This window comes from Salvia splendens, chromosome 21, assembly GCF_004379255.2.
Source record: "Salvia splendens isolate huo1 chromosome 21, SspV2, whole genome shotgun sequence".
NCBI classification, from domain to species: Eukaryota; Viridiplantae; Streptophyta; class Magnoliopsida; order Lamiales; family Lamiaceae; genus Salvia; species Salvia splendens.
This window is the reverse complement of record NC_056052.1, coordinates 27,204,786-27,222,950: the sequence shown is the minus strand read 5'-3', so window position 1 is coordinate 27,222,950 and position 18,165 is coordinate 27,204,786. Positions and strand designations below refer to the sequence as shown.

The 18,165-nt window shown below is 36.3% G+C and overlaps 4 protein-coding genes across 4 annotated transcripts; 2 read left to right on the top strand and 2 right to left on the bottom strand.

Moving 5' to 3' along the window:
* Positions 1–813: 813 nt before the first annotated feature.
* On the bottom strand, positions 814–3,640 carry LOC121783749 (glycosyl hydrolase 5 family protein-like). Its single transcript, XM_042181918.1, has 3 exons — positions 2,986–3,640; positions 1,377–1,968; positions 814–1,301 (listed from the first exon to the last, which is right to left on the bottom strand). The coding sequence occupies exons 1-3, from the start codon at positions 3,550–3,552 to the stop codon at positions 865–867; spliced, it is 1,596 nt and encodes a 531-aa protein (XP_042037852.1). The 5' UTR covers positions 3,553–3,640; the 3' UTR covers positions 814–864.
* A 1,420-nt stretch (positions 3,641–5,060) lies between these two features.
* On the bottom strand, positions 5,061–7,641 carry LOC121783411 (50S ribosomal protein L25-like). Its single transcript, XM_042181473.1, has 3 exons — positions 7,151–7,641; positions 6,675–6,804; positions 5,061–5,475 (listed from the first exon to the last, which is right to left on the bottom strand). Exons 1-3 carry the CDS (start codon positions 7,568–7,570, stop codon positions 5,255–5,257), a joined length of 771 nt encoding a protein of 256 aa, XP_042037407.1. The 5' UTR covers positions 7,571–7,641; the 3' UTR covers positions 5,061–5,254.
* A 1,181-nt stretch (positions 7,642–8,822) lies between these two features.
* LOC121784470 (glycosyl hydrolase 5 family protein-like) lies at positions 8,823–12,156 on the top strand. Its single transcript, XM_042182603.1, has 3 exons — positions 8,823–9,392; positions 9,474–10,065; positions 11,732–12,156. Exons 1-3 carry the CDS (start codon positions 8,823–8,825, stop codon positions 12,154–12,156), a joined length of 1,587 nt encoding a protein of 528 aa, XP_042038537.1.
* Positions 12,157–12,163: 7 nt separating this feature from the next.
* Positions 12,164–18,130, top strand: LOC121784469 (protein PECTIC ARABINOGALACTAN SYNTHESIS-RELATED-like). The gene is made up of 12 exons (XM_042182602.1): positions 12,164–12,223; positions 12,890–13,354; positions 14,005–14,055; positions 14,148–14,238; positions 15,676–15,752; positions 15,858–15,946; positions 16,066–16,185; positions 16,451–16,567; positions 16,681–16,824; positions 16,955–17,078; positions 17,165–17,356; positions 17,491–18,130. Exons 1-12 carry the CDS (start codon positions 12,164–12,166, stop codon positions 17,848–17,850), a joined length of 1,890 nt encoding a protein of 629 aa, XP_042038536.1. The 3' UTR covers positions 17,851–18,130.
* The last annotated feature ends 35 nt before the right edge of the window (positions 18,131–18,165 follow it).

Below are 18,165 nucleotides of genomic sequence, written 5' to 3'. Positions count from 1 at the left end.
ATCAAATTATTTCAACCTAATGTATATGATGTTTTGAAAGTTCCACTTCTGTGATATACAATCGTTAATCACGATGTATTATGAAATAGTAGTTCGTTTTTTAGTTTATATTAATAGTAATTTCTTAATTTTCACAGATCTAGTTGATGAAAACGTGGAGATTGAATTCACTGGACTTTCGAATCATGTAAAAGGAAATAGGATGACAAATCGTGGGGAATTGACAATGAAAAAGATAACAGTAATTAACAACATAAACGGTACGGGGGGGATGTATACTCATTTTATAAGTTTCCAATATAGGAATTGACATTAATTTAATCTTAAATAGACTATTGCATGTTATTTAGAAAATAAAATAATTAATGACATCGGTATCTCTATTAAATAAAGACTTTTTCCCCCTTTTCTATCGTACATTTCCTCCGCATTGAATTGTTACGAGTGTCTTAACTACTTTTATTTATATGTCATCGACATTAAATTGCACTTACTATGTAGCTTTCTTCAGTACTTTTAAATATTTTAAGAAAATAAAAATTGCCCAATTAAATACATTGTAATTGGTCTTTTTAAAAAAATACTATGTATATGACCATTTTCCTTGCAAGAGAAAGTTTATCCTTCGTTGCATAAGATAATACGTGGATCTCTTGAGATTATTATATACTAGAAAAAAAAATGAAAAATAAAACTCCCTCAAACCACCTACCTTTGGGATAGAGGGAGTATAAGAATTAGTAATATAATTTTTTTTATAAACTTCTAAAACTATATTTTCCCTAAATTCGTAATGATAATAAACACACAAAATAGTGAAATGTACCACATTCTTTTTTTTTATTTCTAACTCAAATTGCATTATCAAATATTTGTTGGAATAAGCTTAAACCATTGTGCTTGTGGATTGTCAGCACAAGTAGGTAAATCAGCTAGATCATCATCTCCTATACACAAACATTTCTTAGTCACAATCTTAGAATCCGAGGCATTCTTCTCCAACTCTAAGCATAAGTGTTCCCCTCTTGTATCTTGGGCAGCTAAGTGAAGACCAGAACTTGACACATACTTCCACTTGCTCGAACAATGCCTCGAGACACGTGGATCTTCCCCGTCTCCAGCCACCCCGAGGCACTTCGAAGAGCCCGCCAACTTAATAGGCCAACCGTCTCGGTGTTGATCCCACCGGGTTGCTCTTTTGCAACTAGCCATAGCTACCATGCCATTCTTAGCAATGTGAACACAAAGCCCACTCAATGGATGCAGCATTATATAGTGTGTTGGATGCTTCGACTTATAATCTGGATAAGATAACAACAATAGTATATAATATAGTTCAAATTCTCCAAAAAAAAGTAGTAATTTGATTAACATACCTTGATTGATCTGCCTAAGAACCTGCAGTCTATCAAGAAATGCTGGATTTCGGAGACGATCCCAGTTGAAATCAAGAAGTCCATAAAATTCTTCAAGATCAACATGTCCCTCCCTAAGAATGTAGCTGCCTTGTAAAGTCCACAAAGCCCAGTCAACATCAAACTCAGCGACAGCCGCCAGCATACAACCTATGTATCGGTTGTCGGCCTCACTGTCACCTCTTTGATTAATCCCAAATTCACTTATAAAAAGAGGGAAAGAGTTGTTCCCTTGAGTCAAGAAAAGATAATTGTCTAGTGCCCATTTGGTGATAGTGCCACATAACTGGTTGGTTTGGGCAACCCATTGCTCAGCAGATGTGCCAAAGGAATACCAATGTGCTTCAAAAACTAATTTGTTGGTGAAATTAACTGCCAGCGGTTGGGATTTCAGGAATCCGAGGTTGCCGGCGTAGTTCAATCCTGAGACGATGATTAGGACATCTGGATTATGTGTGTGAATTGTGTTGCCTCCTTCTTGCATATACTTATACCATTCTGCCTCGTTTTGTCGGTTGCCTCGTAGCTCATTCCTCATGCTTATACCCACAACCTTCACAACATTCTTTTTTTTTTCAAATTTGTGACCAATAGTCTTCATAGTAAAGGCATGAATATTGATATAAAATTAATAAACTACTCCCTCCGTCTCATAATAGATGTCACACTTTCCTTTTTAGTTTGTCCCACAAAAGATGCCACATTTCCCTTTTTAGAAAAAGTTCTCTCTCACATTAATATAAAAATATTATTTTCTCCCACCGCTTAGCATACAAAACAACATCCCCTAAAATCTCGTGCAGTTTTCGAAGTATGTCATCTATTATGAGACGGAAGGAATACGAAATACTATTATTAAAGAATAAGGTTGAACTTATTAAAAACTTTTTAACGAAAATAGAAAGTGACTATCCAAAATGTATTAATTGTGGACTAAATGAATATATTTTGGGTATAACACAAATTTTAATGCTATTCTATTTACAACCACGTAATAGCGTGTGAATTAATGAATTTTGACCCAATCCTAGTTATGTACACCAATTTTTAGAAATAGTTACCGAACTTTTTGCTAATTACTAACAAGTTTGGTTCTGTACCATTTGCCATTATATTAAGCTCAATTTCAATTAATCACATGCAATTTCAATTGAAATTAACGACATGATTTTGATATGTAAAATCATCTGATTTAGCCATCTAGGATTTTTACGTGACCATGTTAGCATTAAATTGGATCGGAGGCGAAGCAAGGAGGGGGCAAATGCCTTCCTCAAATTTCTCATCTACATTTATAAAACCTATTAAAAAACTAACATTTCCCCATATATATATATTGTTGTTCCCTAAAAACGATTTCCTAGCTCTGCCTCTAAATTCCAATTCACTAGTAAGGCACATTTTTATGTGGATGTACAAAACTAATTTTGGTAGTATTAGAAACATAAGTAAAAGCAACAATAAATGTGGTGAAATTTCATTTTTAGTATCGTCTCATTTCATTAGGTCATTTTACTAAAATTTGCATATACTTGAAGTAAAAAATAATTAAAACGATTTACACACTAACCGCATGAGTATCCCTATACGCCTCGGCCACCGCCGCCAGCCCTCGCAGCCACTCCTCCACCTCAAAATCGGCGTCGCCGAAGAATCCATTCCCGTCTTTGTCGCCGCAGCACCACGTCGGCCGGCTGACGTGGTTATCGAGCACCACCATCACCTTCCTCCTCCCGAGCTCATCCACCACCGCCTTGTGAAGCTCGACCACCGTCATGTTCAGAATCTGAGGGTTATTTCTAACAATGCCGTCTCTCGCCGCGGACAGATTGTACTTGCCCAATGATTCGGAGACTCTAAGGCTTCCGTATTCCGGCCTCGTGAACATGTATGTCGCCCACGTGAGCCTCACGCAGTTGAACCCGTTTTCGGCTATCTTTTTCACGATGTGGCGCAGTGGCTTCTTCTCTAGGCCTTCTGCGATCATTGGCTCTACGTGCGAGGGCCAATTCACGCAGGCCAGCCTCACGCGCTTCCCGCTCGTGTGATGGACTATCCATCGTGAGGTCGTCGACAGCTCCGTGGAGGCGCAGAGCGCCACCATTTGTAGGAATAGTAACGCCAAAATGCCTCTCATTTTTTGTTTTGTTTTGTTTTGTTTTGAGAGTAATGTGCTTGTGTTGGCGTGTTTGATTCGTTTTTATAAAGATTATACAAATCGTGCAAGGCCTTATTAATGCTAAAAAAAATAGTACTATATCTATATTGGGTGAATTGCTTGTAAATTACAAGAAGTTACAAGAAACGGACCCAATTTCATGATTTTACAACAATTATCTGTTATATATTTGAATTTTTTTAGTTTATAAGTAATAAATACTACACTAATTACTATAATGACTCATTCACTCTTCAATTTATTGTTTTTTTAAGAATTGAGTCATCCACTCTTCGATTTATTGTTTTTACTTTTGAGAATTGTAGTTAATGGGCGCATTAACTCCTTCATTCAATGTTTGTTTAATAAAAAAATGGTTACATTTATTTTGTGGTACTGAAAAGGTTTTCAGTGCCAGTTTCCATTTTTATAATCAAACATCAGGCAGTGATAATGAAAGAATTGAAGGCCACTAGAAATTTGGCAGATTATCTTAATATAGAGAAGAAGAATAACCATGAGATATGGAGATATTTTACAATGCATGAATCGGCAAATTGAATTCAATTATTTGAACTCAGCTGATGTACAAGAGTTCTAAATGTGGAACCAATTGCCCGGTGACGTACAAGCTGTAAATTTGCACTATTCTTAACGGTTTATATGAGTAGGGTAATACATTATTTCATGATATGCTGTCACATTACTAAATACCATGCTTTTGTTTGGAGTCCGGTTATATTCTTTCTAATTACATTAGTACATGTTATTCTCTACTTTCCAAGAAATAGGAGATTTTAGAAGAAGTGACTCCGCGTATTAATGCAGTATAAAGTGACTACAAAAAATTTATCATTCATATTTACTCCTGGTTATATCATAGTTTTACTTTAATTCGTAGTTTTTCCATAAAATTAATTTTTTTGGTGAAATTGGTATGAAAACTGGATTTTCCACATTGACAAAACGCTAATTCATCAAAACATTGTCATCTAGGTTAACCAGAAACAGAACAATTTCTACCATTTTAATTAATTTCAGATTTTTTGTCTTAATTTGTAGATCATTGACGTCTTAATTTTAAGACTTCCATTATTTGAGATTCGCAATTTCAATTTACAGTTGGGGTTCACAATTCAGTGCAATGTGGAAGCCAAATTGGGGTTCACAATTCGTAAACTATGATTCAGGCATTTGCAAATTTTAATTTTTACTCTTGGAACAATTATAATAAAGTTACGGTTTAATTCCAAAAAATCAATTAAAATGATTTAAACGACATTTTGTCTTTAAAAAGCAAATCGAGTATAATGGGGCATCATGTAAGACAATACAAGCCTAGTACACCTTTATTAAATGGTCAGTAATAAAATAAGAAAATAAGAGTGATTTATTTTATTTGACATTTTTTTGTTACGATGAAAACTTTTTTCTATGCTTATCATCCATGTTAAAGCTGCTTATAAGAAGCAATGTTCTAAAATATGTAGGCTTCAATATCACCACATGCTTTCTTTGAAAATTAGAGCCAATATCGCTCCTAGATAGAGTTCAACTAAAACAACTTTTCTTAATCGCAAAGATGGGAAGATCATATCAGCGGCGTGGCCTTATACAGTTATTGGTTTCTTTTACCATCAAAGATTTTTCTACCAAAATATGAAATTAGGAGCTTCGCAGCTTACTTGGATTTTCTTTGGTCAGAGACCCTGGCACCCATTATCTTGACAACAGCTTCATCCTTCGATCTTAGCAACTTGAGAGCAGGATGAACGTTAAGGTTACCAGCAACGATCTTCTGGCCTACATCGAGCTCACTTAAATCAACGTCTATGAAGGGAGGGACTATATCAGCAGGGCAGAGATACTTAACAGTTCTCTTGATAATATTTAGAGATGACCCTGAAGAGAAAGAACAACAATTGACAGTCGTAAGTACAAATTCAGAAGTGTCGTCAACATGAGGGAAATAAAACAGAAAATGAAAATGAGACTTCAATCAGCAATAGCAATTAATTATACTACTTTTTTATGATTTCCCAATTCAACTTGTCACAGATTCCTAATCAAGTCATCAATTTCTTCCTCCATTCATATCTTTCAGGGTTAGAGTCTAAGACATAACCTTATCCAGTCCAAATTCACTTTAGTTTTCTAGTTCCTAATTTGATTGTAAATTTACTACTGACACAAGAAAATTCGTTGTGTGGGTAACATCTAAAGGTTAAGGGCTCGGACCAGATATGGCGGCAGGCTAGCTTGTGTTTAAAAGCAAGAAACACAAGCATAAAAATGTCAACCAAAACATGAGTGCAAGGATACCAAGAATCAGATGCAACTCCTTCACACAATTGGAAGTGATCTGACCTTTACAGGAGTGTCCTATCTAAATTGATGCTGCCTTTTATTTACTGTGACTAGCACATGTCTTCCAATTGATTATAGCTTTCCTCTATTTAACCCAAAATTGTTTTGACTTTATTCAAAATCGTTCAATCCAGAAAGCATATAACTCCAATAGCCATAGAGGTTCAAGAGCGTGATCAATGTTATTAATCTCGTATGGCAACTTATGGCGGTTTGCCTAAAAACCGCCACAGGGATATGGCGTATTAGTATGGCGGATATGGCGGTCAAAAATTAAATAAATAAAATAATACTTATATATTTATATATAATTCAAAAATTAAAAAATATTAAAAATATAACATCTAAAAACACTTTAAACAATTAATAAAGCATAATATACCACTCTAACAACCATTTTTCTTACATAATGCTATATTCCTAAATGCAATACACACGCAATGTTGTCAAATGTCGGATATGGCGGTGCTATGGCAGCGACATGGTGCTATGGCGTTTCCACCACCGAACGCCATGCCATAGCGCCATGGCGCCGCCATATCCGCTATTTGATAACATTGAGCGTGATTACTTGAATTATATTCAAGTGTCAGCACTGAAAGACCATTATGTGGCAAAAGCAATGTGGAGAATCACACAGGACAGATGACATTAAAAAGAGCAGTAGAAACGGAGAGAATTGCAAGCTTAGCATAAAAATGGTAATAAATCACAGGATAAAATTTTCTACGTACCCTTCTTCAGCCCGGGGGAAACATCATCTCCTCTAAATACTAGAGGAACATCAACCTTTATCCAAGCACTAGACGGAGCTCTTATAAACGTAACATTAAGCACAGCATCTGAGCTCGGATGAAGATGGAGCTGACATTCACCAAGAAACACCAAATCAGTGCATAACCCAATAATTCCCAACCAGTGCTGTATGAAACTCAATAGCATTTAGAAATGTTAACTCACATTCTAAATTTATGTAATCCAACTCGTACTCCTTTCTATCTATCCAAACCTTCGATAATTTCGCTATTTCATCTCCACTAATGTAAAAGCAAACGCATGTATCTATCTACATACAGATCTCAGGCCAATTGCCCTAATCGAACTATTGCGAGCTAGCTCAACCACAGAAAACTCAACATTTCACAAAATCAGAACAAACTCAACATTCCCTAATTAACAAACGAGCATCGCAATGTGACAAAATACACACCTTCCGAGGCAGAACGCGCACTTTCTCGACAACCTCACCGGACCCGAACTCCGGCCGGACCTCCAGATCAAAGAGCCTGGAGAGGAAAAAGGACTGCCCTAAATGATTCACGAGCTTCTTAACCTGATTACTCTGAACTGAAATGATGCGCTTGTTGCCGCCGTGCTGGCCGTCCTCCGCCTCGAAGACGATGCTCGGAACGCGGCCGGCCTTCCTCTCCTTGGCGGAGATGCTCTTGCCGGAGGCATCGCGAGGGATTGCAAGGATCGTCTCGTCGTGCTTGGGGTCGGGCCGGGGGAATCCATCCAGGTAGGTGAATATAGGAGGAGCCTCCACTTCCTTAAGGAGCGCGGCGGTGGAGAAGCGCCGGAGATGATGGATTGCGGCAGCGCTCAGAGGTGCTGCTCGGCGAATCAGCATTGGATCGGCGGTTTTGGGGGTGGGGTTAAGGAGGGTTTTGAGGGATAAAAACCGGAAAGCGGAGACAGGAAGAGAGAAGCGTTGTTTCCATTTCCAAATATTTTGTTTGGGCTTTTACTTTTGGGCCCAATATATTATATAGAGGCCCATTTAGGAACAAGAGGATTGTGTAGTAAACTGCCTCAATATAAGTTTTTCTGCCAAAATTTAATACTCCTAGACCCTATGTACTCATTTTAGTGACGATTTTAAATGATATGATAAGATTAATAATGAAATTGTAAGTCACATCGTAAATCGATGTTATTTTAATGAGTAATAACAAATATTTTTTTATATTTAATCTTAATTTTTTTTTATTTTGTATGAAACAATCGTTTTGTTCGGGGTAGATATTCCAACATGCAACCACATTGTTTGGGATATTCTAGGATGCCACATTGATTGGATTCAATTTAAATGAAATTTGATGTTGTGGAAATTTTGCTTCACACATAAAGTTCATGTATTTTTTACCACATTTAAATGTATGGTAAAGATATGAAGGAGTAACATATAATTAACGTATTTTTCAGCTATTAGCTCTTAATTTAAACAAATTTAAGTTTGGATTCATGATGTGAATAATAAATATATGAATGAAATTAAGATATTAAGTGTTTCATACGTCTATAAAAATAGTCTTACTTTTCTATTTTTGTTTGTCCATCAAAAGTAATCTTATTTATATTTATGGAAATTTTAAACTATTTTATCTACTCTTAATCCTATTTTATCAATTATAGTATAAAATTTGTCTTTCACAAATAGCTAGGTTATTTTTTTGGACGGTATTGATTATTTCTCTATTGTAGAAGATCGAGAAAATAATGCAGAGAGTTTAATTTTCCAATAATTATGTTTAAATGATCAAATTTGGCAAATCAATCTATATTATCATCTTTAATATCCGTTGTGTGTAAAATGATTGGATTATTGACAAGAATTTGTAGCATGCCTATCAGATTTCATCCATCCAATTAATTTCCACGAGAATTCCCAGTATTCATGAATTCATAATGAAGTATGATTTCATCCATCCAAATCCCAAACCCATGCTTGAAGTATCTGATCAAGCATTACACATATCTCGTTAATAATTAAAATGGAGATTGGAAAAATAGTGAATCGATGACCTATTACAGCATTCAGTGCTGTATATAAATACGTATAGAAAACCAACAGAGTCACACACCTTAAAAGACAAAAAGAAATGGGAAAAACCATTGCAGCATTTGTGTTCCTTCAAATAATCTCCATTTGCAGTTCATGGCCGCTATCGACGAACTCGCGGTGGATAGTGGACGACGCGAGTGGGCAGCGCGTGAAGCTGGCGTGCGTGAACTGGCCTTCGCACTTAGAGCCGATGATCGCAGAGGGCGTAGAGAAGAAGCCGGTGAGCGAGATAGCGCGGAAGATAACCGCAAGCGGCTTCAATTGCGTGAGGTTCACGTGGGCGACGCACATGTTCACGAGGCCGGAATACAGAAACCTTAAAGTCTCGGAATCATTGGATAAGTACAATCTGTCGGCGGCGAGAGACGGCATTGTTAGAAATAACCCTCATATTCTGAACATGACGGTGGTCGAGCTTCACAAGGCGGTGGTGGATGAGCTCGGGAGGAATAAGCTGATGGTGGTGCTCGATAACCACATCGGCCGCCCGGGGTGGTGCTGCAGCGACAACGACGGGAATGGCTTCTTTAACGACCCTGATTTTAACCCGTGGGAGTGGGAGCGAGGCTTGGTTACCGTCGCTAAGGCGTATCTGGGTAACCCTGCGGTGAGTTTAATCAATTTAATTTTCATTTTGAACATTATTTTACTATTAAATATATAACATGATGTGATTTGTGTTTTGAAGGTGGTGGGTATGAGCTTGAGGAATGAGCTACGAGGTAGTCGACAAAATGAGTTAAACTGGTACCAATACATGCGGGTAGGAGCCAATCTAGTCCACAATCAAAACCCAGATGTCCTAGTCATCGTCTCCGGTTTAAGCTACGCTGGCAACCTCGCTTTCCTCAAGTCCCAACCGCTAGATCATATACCCTCCAACAAATCAGTTTACGAAGGACATTGGTATTCCTTTGGCATTCCTGCTGATAAATGGGCTGCTCAAACTAACCAGATATGTGCTTCTGTCACGAAAGCCACCACAGACAATCTTCTTTTCTTGACTCAAGGGGACAACCCTTTCCCCCTTTTTTTAAGTGAATTTGGGATTAATCAAAGAGGTGACAATGAGGCCGACAACAGATACATAGGTTGTCTCTTGGCAGCTGTTGCTGAGCTCGATCTCGACTGGGCTTTGTGGGCTTTACAAGGCAGCTATCTTCTTAGAGAAGGAACTGTTAATCTTGAAGAATTTGATGGTGTTCTTGACTTTAATTGGGACCGTATCAGAAACCCTTCATTTCTTGATAAATTGCAGGCTATTCAACACATTAATCAAGGTATGGGACTCTTGCAACTTTTTCATTCTAAAGATTGAATTTTTTTGGATATAAACCCTAATTTCGTTTGATACTACAAGTTGAAAAGGTCGCGATAAATTTGATCACTAACCTATACTACAATATTGTTGCATCTCATTTATTAGATTTATAGTAAAAATCATAAATTTTGTCAAATTTTGAAATTTCCCATTAACAATTAGAAGGGAAAATCATGAAATTCGAAGTTGTTCGATTTATCCCACAATGAAATGTTTGGTCAATTGTATGGGAATTATATCAAAATACCGGAATACCGAACTTACCGTACTAAAAAAATACCGAAAATACTGATTTTTAGGTATACCGGTATATACCGGCATAGCGAATCGTCGATATATACCGACGCTTCGGTGTACCGGTATACCGATTGATTATTATATATATATATATATAAACATATATATATATATATATATATAAACATATATATATATATATATATGGATGTATTCATTTCCTTTTTGTATCTTTTGTTCTTTGTTCTTTTTAATCTCAGCCCCACGATTTTGTCATCCGACGGTTAGATTGGTGCCACGTGTCATTTAATAATGTAGATTTTCAGTTGAATAATGCACACCGACTAATAATGCACCATTATAGTGTAATAATGCAGATCATCTGGACCGTTGATGAATGAGATCTAACGGCCCATTTTAAGAAGGATAAAGAATCTAAGGGATGAATAGGAGAATAACGCTCCTCTATATACATATATATATGTGCGTTAAAATGATAACCATATTTATGGTGATAACCTAATAACCTATCATTTTATGGGTCAAAAATATCATTTTTACTAAAAATGATATTTATACACTATAAAATGATATTTTTCAGCATGCATAGAATGATACTTTTAATCCATAAATTGATATTCTATTTTATAAAATGATATATTTCGTCCATAGAATGATAGGTTATTAGGTTATCACCATAAATATGGGTTATCATATGATCACATCCTTATATATATATATATATATATATATATATATATATATATATATATATATATATATATATATTTATGTTATATTTATACTAAAATTTAAAAAGAATGACTGTATGAACAAGATTTGATTGTGATGAAGTTTAATTGTTTTGGACTTTTTGAAGTAGTTAAACACTATAATCGTTTTTTCAATATGTTGGGTATAATAAATTTTTTTCCGGTATAACGGTATGTCGTACCACAATTCGGTATACCGCAAAAGTACAGTATACCGAAATGAGGTACGGTATACCGAAAACACGGTATGGTAACGTTATAAAAAACTACCTTATCAAATTTCCGGTATACCGAAAAATTCTGTTCGGTATCGATATGGTGTTTTGTCATATCGTAACTTTCGATACGGTATACGGTATGACACTCACGGTACGGTCTACCGTACCGAACCACCCCTAAGATAACCGATGTTGTGTATTCATAAAGAAAATGATATTGTTAAGTTGAAAAAATCAACAATACATTATACATAGATGACAAGATTTTTTCACCTTTTGATAGTTACAAACAAATCCCAATTCCATAGTTTTTCCAATTGATCTTTAAGGTCATGTGACATACCAGAATTTGACATGATTTTTTAAAACTATAATGTTGTTGTATCTCATTGACTAGATTTCAAGTCCGAGCATCCAACATACTATAAAATGTTCCACCCTTTGAGTGGGCATTGTGTGCAAATAGTGGAGAATTGGATAGTTGTGGCAAACTGCAAAAATGCAAGCAAATGGGAGCAACATCAAGATGATGGGCCTATCAAGCTAGTTGGGAGCCCACAGTGCTTGGGGGTGGCCGTAGACGAGGAGGCGCCTCGTGTATCGGAGGATTGTTCGAGCAAGTGGAAGTATGTGTCAAGTACTGGTCTGCATTTAGCTGCACATGGTGGAAATGGAGGATATTTGTGCTTAGAAATGAATGCTCCTGATTCTAAACTTATTACAAAGAAATGCTTATGTGTAGGAGATAATCTTGTTGATTTGCCTACTTGTGCTCACAATCCACAAGCTCAATGGTTTAAGTTTATTCCATCAAATATTTGATGATGTAATGTCCACCACAGTCAAAAAACCTTGTCGGATAGTCTTCAGTCCAAATTTTTATAATAAGGTTTTGATAAGTTTGATTTCGTTTCATTATGTTACCAATATGCATGCATTAAATATGTAAATCAATTGAAGTATATGTTGTTTTTTTTTAAATTAGGTTTCGTTTGTTGGAAATAAACTCTTTAAGAAGGATTAATGGTTGGAAATATTAATCTATTAATTCGATGAGATATCTTACCATTTAACTATTTTAATTTTTCTTCCACTTAAAATTTAAATACATATTTTTTTAATTTGTATGTAAAAAAGAAATGCTAATTTTTTTATAATATTAATATGCTCCGGTTTAAGTGAGACATTTTTCTTTTTGGTATGTTCCAATCTATATGAGATGTTTTTTCTTTTGATAATAATTAATTCATTCTTTTTTCCTACTTTATCCTCTTATTTTATCATATCTCCTATTTTATTTTCTCTTTCATTTCTTACTTTATTCTTTATCTTACTCTATTAACTAAATACTAGTACTATCTAAATTCATGTGCCAAAGTAAAAACGTCACAATTAAGTAGGACCAGACGAAGTATATAGTAGTAATTCATTATTTGGTGCATGATTTATTAAAATTAAATTACTATTTATTTTCAGAAGAAAATTTATTTCTCTTGCAATTTTTTCCCTGATCTGAAGTCAGTCACATGGACTGTCAGCACCACTAGATTATTAGCTCCCTTCCTTTCCCCTCTCTCTCTCTCTCTCACACACAAGCCGGAGATCACGTCGCACTGTACCGCAACAAAATCGAAGGGCGAAGGCTTGCCGCTCCAATTGGAGCAACATCCCGAATTTCAAGCTGGCGTTCAGCCCCAAGAGAGCGACGGCGGAGCTCCGCCACTCCAGCTCCATCGGCAACCGCGCCACCCCGTCCCCCTCCGCCTCCGCTGTCGCCTCTTCCCCGTTTTCCTCCGACTACAACTCCGCCACCTCCGCCGCCGACGATGATAATGGCCGCGATCGGCATCTCCGGGATCGCTCATTCCGCTCCTATTTCCAATCCCTTTTCCCTCACTTCCTTTTCCCTAACGACGATCTCCATAGGTCGCATCCCCATAGATCTAAGATCTCGATTGTCATCCTCGTCGCTATCGTGTTCGCGGCCGTGATTTCAGTTTCTTCTCTCGTTCAACGATTGGTATGTGCCGAAATGCCCTCTTCATGAGTTGCCTGTTTGTTTCTCTGCGAATGTGATTGCGTGTTTCGTTTGTTATCTCTGGAGAAATTCCAGTCTTTGTGCATTGTGGTTTAAAGTTCATTGATATTTTGATGGATTTTTGCTTGTTATTTTTTATGATATCATGGTTATTTTTCGATTGAGTTGCTCTCGCCATAAAAACCTGTACATTGTACAGAAAAGTTCCAGTAAAAATAAAGCGGTGTGTTGAACATGGGAATTAGATATAATATGCATAAATGTTTCCAATTTCAACTGTACTCAGCATTGGGGTTTATTTAATTGAGAGCATTGAGACATAAGATCTTTGTACTTTGCATCATATAATATCCTTGAATTGCACAATTATAGTACATTAGAAAGCATGGTTAGTGCTAACTTTTTTTGGTACAACCGTACAATTTTGTTAAATTGATGGTCTATCCTATGTAGCATCATGTAGCGTGGGAGGCTTTTGATTTCCTTCTCCTCATAGGACTCACTTGAGGATTCTAACTTCTGATCTCATTTCACTTATTTTATTTCTACAAGTTTCACACTTAATGATTCCATGCTTTCCTCCAAGTTCTATTCATATTAAGTCTTGACCCCTTTCTCCACATTGGCTGCAGAATGCCCCTTATCTGTGCAAAAAGGATGGTATTACTCTTCAGTGCCCTCATGTGAGCTAAAATGATTATCCACTTCTCTCTCATGTAATCTTCTTTTTATTTTGATTGTGTTTTCTGAATGTCACTACTTTCATTGTAAGCAGGTTAAGGAGCCACCCTCACTGTGGGAAAATCCTCATTCAGCAACTACATCATGGAAACCTTGTGCAGAAAGACGTGAGGGTGTAATTTCAGGTACTCTGATATGTGGATGGATGTATGAACAAAAATAATAATATTGGTGCAGTACTGCAGTTACCCCAAACATCAGCACTGAATTTAAGCCTTTTTCAATTGCCTTATGGCTAAAGTTGAAAGCTTAACTCATTGAAGCATACTTCTTCCTTAACTGATAATTTAACTATAGTCTAAATGAATATCAAGATGTTAGATGTGCATTTTAAAAATTACACCATGGAAGTGTGGGTAGGTGGCCGCTTAGGGTTCTTTTAAAGACCTTGCCACTTCAATAGTTCAATGCTTTGTTTCTACTTTAGTGATGAATTATGAACATCATTCCAATTATTTTAATTTCTGTTTGTTATGGAGATTCGGTTATAGCGCGAACCTACATGGTGTCATGGGGTTCCTTGGAACCCCCACCCATTTGTGTTATCACTATATATATTATAAGTATGCAACGATATACCATACAATTAGCTAGCTTAGTTGGCCAGCGTTGCAGACTTGTAGCTTTAGGTTATGGGATCGAATCCCATTGCTGGATTTTATTGATTTCCCATTACTAATTGTGGATTTCTAGTTTTTTTAAACTAGTTTAATTCTTTGTGTATTTTTCATAACTAATTTAAATTTAATCCATCAATGTTGTTTTTGATTTTCTCATTACTAATTCACATTTGTCTTTCAATTTAATTCATTTTATAATTAATTCAATAACTACATAGTAATTAATTAATACCCCCTCCGATCCATAATAGTGGAGGCATTTCTTTCGGGCACGAAGATTTAGAAAATGGGATATGATATATTAAATAAAAAGATAATTAAGTAGGAGAAAAGAAAAAGTAAAGAGAATAAAGTAAATGAGAAGAAATGTGTTAACTTTTACTAAAAAATGAAATGACTCCACTACTATAGAACGTATCAAAATGGCAAAATACTATGGAACGGAGGGAGTATATTTTATTTTCTTACACTATAATTTTTGTTTTTTTTCATTATTTGTATAAATATTGTTATTATAAGATCATAAAGTAAAGATCTTTAATTTTAATATTGTATTCTTTAATTATTTCAGCATCGACATTGTCATCATATGTGTCTTTCGCAACTCTGTAATGCGTCGGGTTGTTTCTGGAGTCGTCAACATTAAATATATGCAACAATCGTTAATTATAATTTGGACCCCCCACTATAAAAATCCTGCGTCCGCCACTGGTTATAGCTCTTTCTTAATGGTTAGTAAAAGCAGAAGACTATGTTATCATTTACTCCTACAACTTTAAAATATTGTGCTGGCTGCTTAAGTGAACTTTAACAGGATACTGATACTGCATTGTTATCTCATTTCATAAAATATATAGTATGGCTTTGCTAAGATAAGCTTTATGGAATGTGTTTCTGTCATTATTAGCACATATAAATAACCTTTTCTCTTTCCCCTTGCAGATCTTCCATCTGAGAATTCAACAAGTGGTTATATATTTATTCATGCCGAGGGTGGTCTTAACCAGCAAAGAATTGCTGTAAGCGACTTTACCGTGATATTGCATGGAGTTTGGAGTACTGTTTAATTTCCAATACTTGCCTTCAGAGATTCTGAACTTGTTTATGATTATCTATCTCTACAGATATGTAATGCTGTTGCTGTGGCAAAGATCCTGAATGCTACTCTTATTTTACCTGTGCTGAAGCAAGACCAGATATGGAAAGATCAAACGTGAGTGATCTTTCTTAAAGATACATAGAGGCATTCTATGTTATCTTAGCATTGATGTTGATCATTCTCTCTGCTTTATCGGATCACTTATATGTTGATTGTTGACCTGTTGACTGCAGGAAATTCGAAGATATATTTGATGTTGACCATTTTATTGATTACTTGAAAGATGATGTTACAATAGTGAGAGATATCCCAGAATGGTTTACTGATAAGGCAGAGCTGTTTTCTAGTATAAGGTTTGGTATTTATTTGCTTGCATACACTTTTGATATGTCACAGAGCCTTGATATAGAACTAGATAGCTCCACCTAGATCCATCTAAAGAAGATTTGTTAAACATTTGGGATACTTACTCTTAATTTCAAACACTTGATAAGTAAATGGAATCTTAGTTGTTAAATATTTCTACTTTGTATATTTGTCCATTGTCAGTCCACTATTTGACTAACTGAGAGTTTTGTTGCTTTTGGATCTTACTTTATTTGCATATACTCATAACAGACGTACTGTAAAGAACATTCCAAAGTATGCTCCTGCTCAGTTCTATATTGACAATGTTTTGCCTCGGGTCAAAGAAAAGAAGATAATGGCCTTGAAACCTTTTGTTGATCGACTGGGGTGAGTTGTTTGTTTCAATTATGTGTTTCTTACATCTTTCCCACTCATACCCATGTACATCAAGGACAGTTTATATGTTAGTGTTGATTCAACCTACCTTTCTTGTTTGCAAGGTATGATAATGTTCCTCAAGAAATCAACAGGTTAAGATGCAGAGTGAATTATCATGCTTTGAAGTTTCTTCCTGAAATTGAAAATATGGCTGATTTACTTGTATCGAGAATGAGAAATCGGACGGGCAATTCTAATCCTTTCATGTAAGTGATGTGCTGCATCCTATTTCTTGTTCTCCTGGACCATATTATATAAAGTTACGTAAATCTACTCTTTCAGTTGAAAGGTCTTCATAATCTTCTCATATGTATCTTTTTGCCACATGTATATCAGGGCTCTTCATTTAAGGTTTGAGAAAGGCATGGTGGGTCTTTCGTTCTGTGATTTTGTGGGGACTAGGATTGAGAAAGCTCTGATGGCTATATACAGACTTAAAGAATGGCCTCGGCGCTTCAAGGTATCATTTCCCTCAAAGTTGTGTTTTTTCTATTTAGATTTTAATTCTGGCTAGTAGTAATATCTTTCTTGGGCCTTGCGTTACAGGATGGTTCCCATCTTTGGGCCCTGGCTCTTCAGAAGCGAAAGGAAGGACGTTGCCCTCTTGAACCCGGTGAGGTAGCAGTAATGCTCCGTGCTATGGGCTATCCTAAAGAAACACAAATATACGTGGCTTCTGGGCAGGTTTATGGTGGACAGAACCGCATGGCACCACTGAGGAACATGTTCCCCAATCTTGTAAGTTCCGCTCTTCAATCTATTCCCTTTTTTCATCTAAAAGAAACAAGATACTGTGAAATCTCGGTTAGTCCTGAACCTTATATTGTTGACCAAGCACCATAGATTTAGTTTCATTAAGGATTGCCTTACAGGTGACGAAGGAGGAATTAGCAACCAAGTTGGAGTTGGATGAATTTAGAAAGCATGTGACAAGTTTAGCGGCTCTAGACTTTTTGGTCTGTTTGAAGTCCGATGTCTTTGTCATGACACACGGTGGAAACTTTGCTAAACTGATTATAGGGAATCGGAGGTATCTAGGTCACCACCTAAAGTCCATAAAACCAGACAAGGGCCTCATGTCTAAATCTTTAGGAGACCCTTACATGGGGTGGGCCACATTTGTAGAAGATGTGATCACGACCCACCAGACTCGAAGTGGACTGCCCGAAGAAACTTTCCCCAATTACGACATCTGGGAGAACCCCTTGACACCGTGCATGTGTAGAACCTGATTACTATACTTCTTGATAGTGTAGCGCTTACCATAGGCAATATGCTGGGAGTTAGCCGAGCTCGAAAATTTTGGTCGGTAAAAGGATAGAAGCTATAGAGAGCTGCAGGTGATGAAATTTAACTTCAGAACCTGTGTGGATGTGATGAGAGGTCTCTTGCTGCCAACCAAGGACCAGAAATGCTACATGTTTGTATTGAAATATTGATTAATTTTAGATCATAAATTTTCATTTGTATATTGTAAGTTTGCAGACATCCAACGCAAGGAAGTTTCATTTATGTGTCTTGAGTGTTAGCAGTTTCGGTATTATATA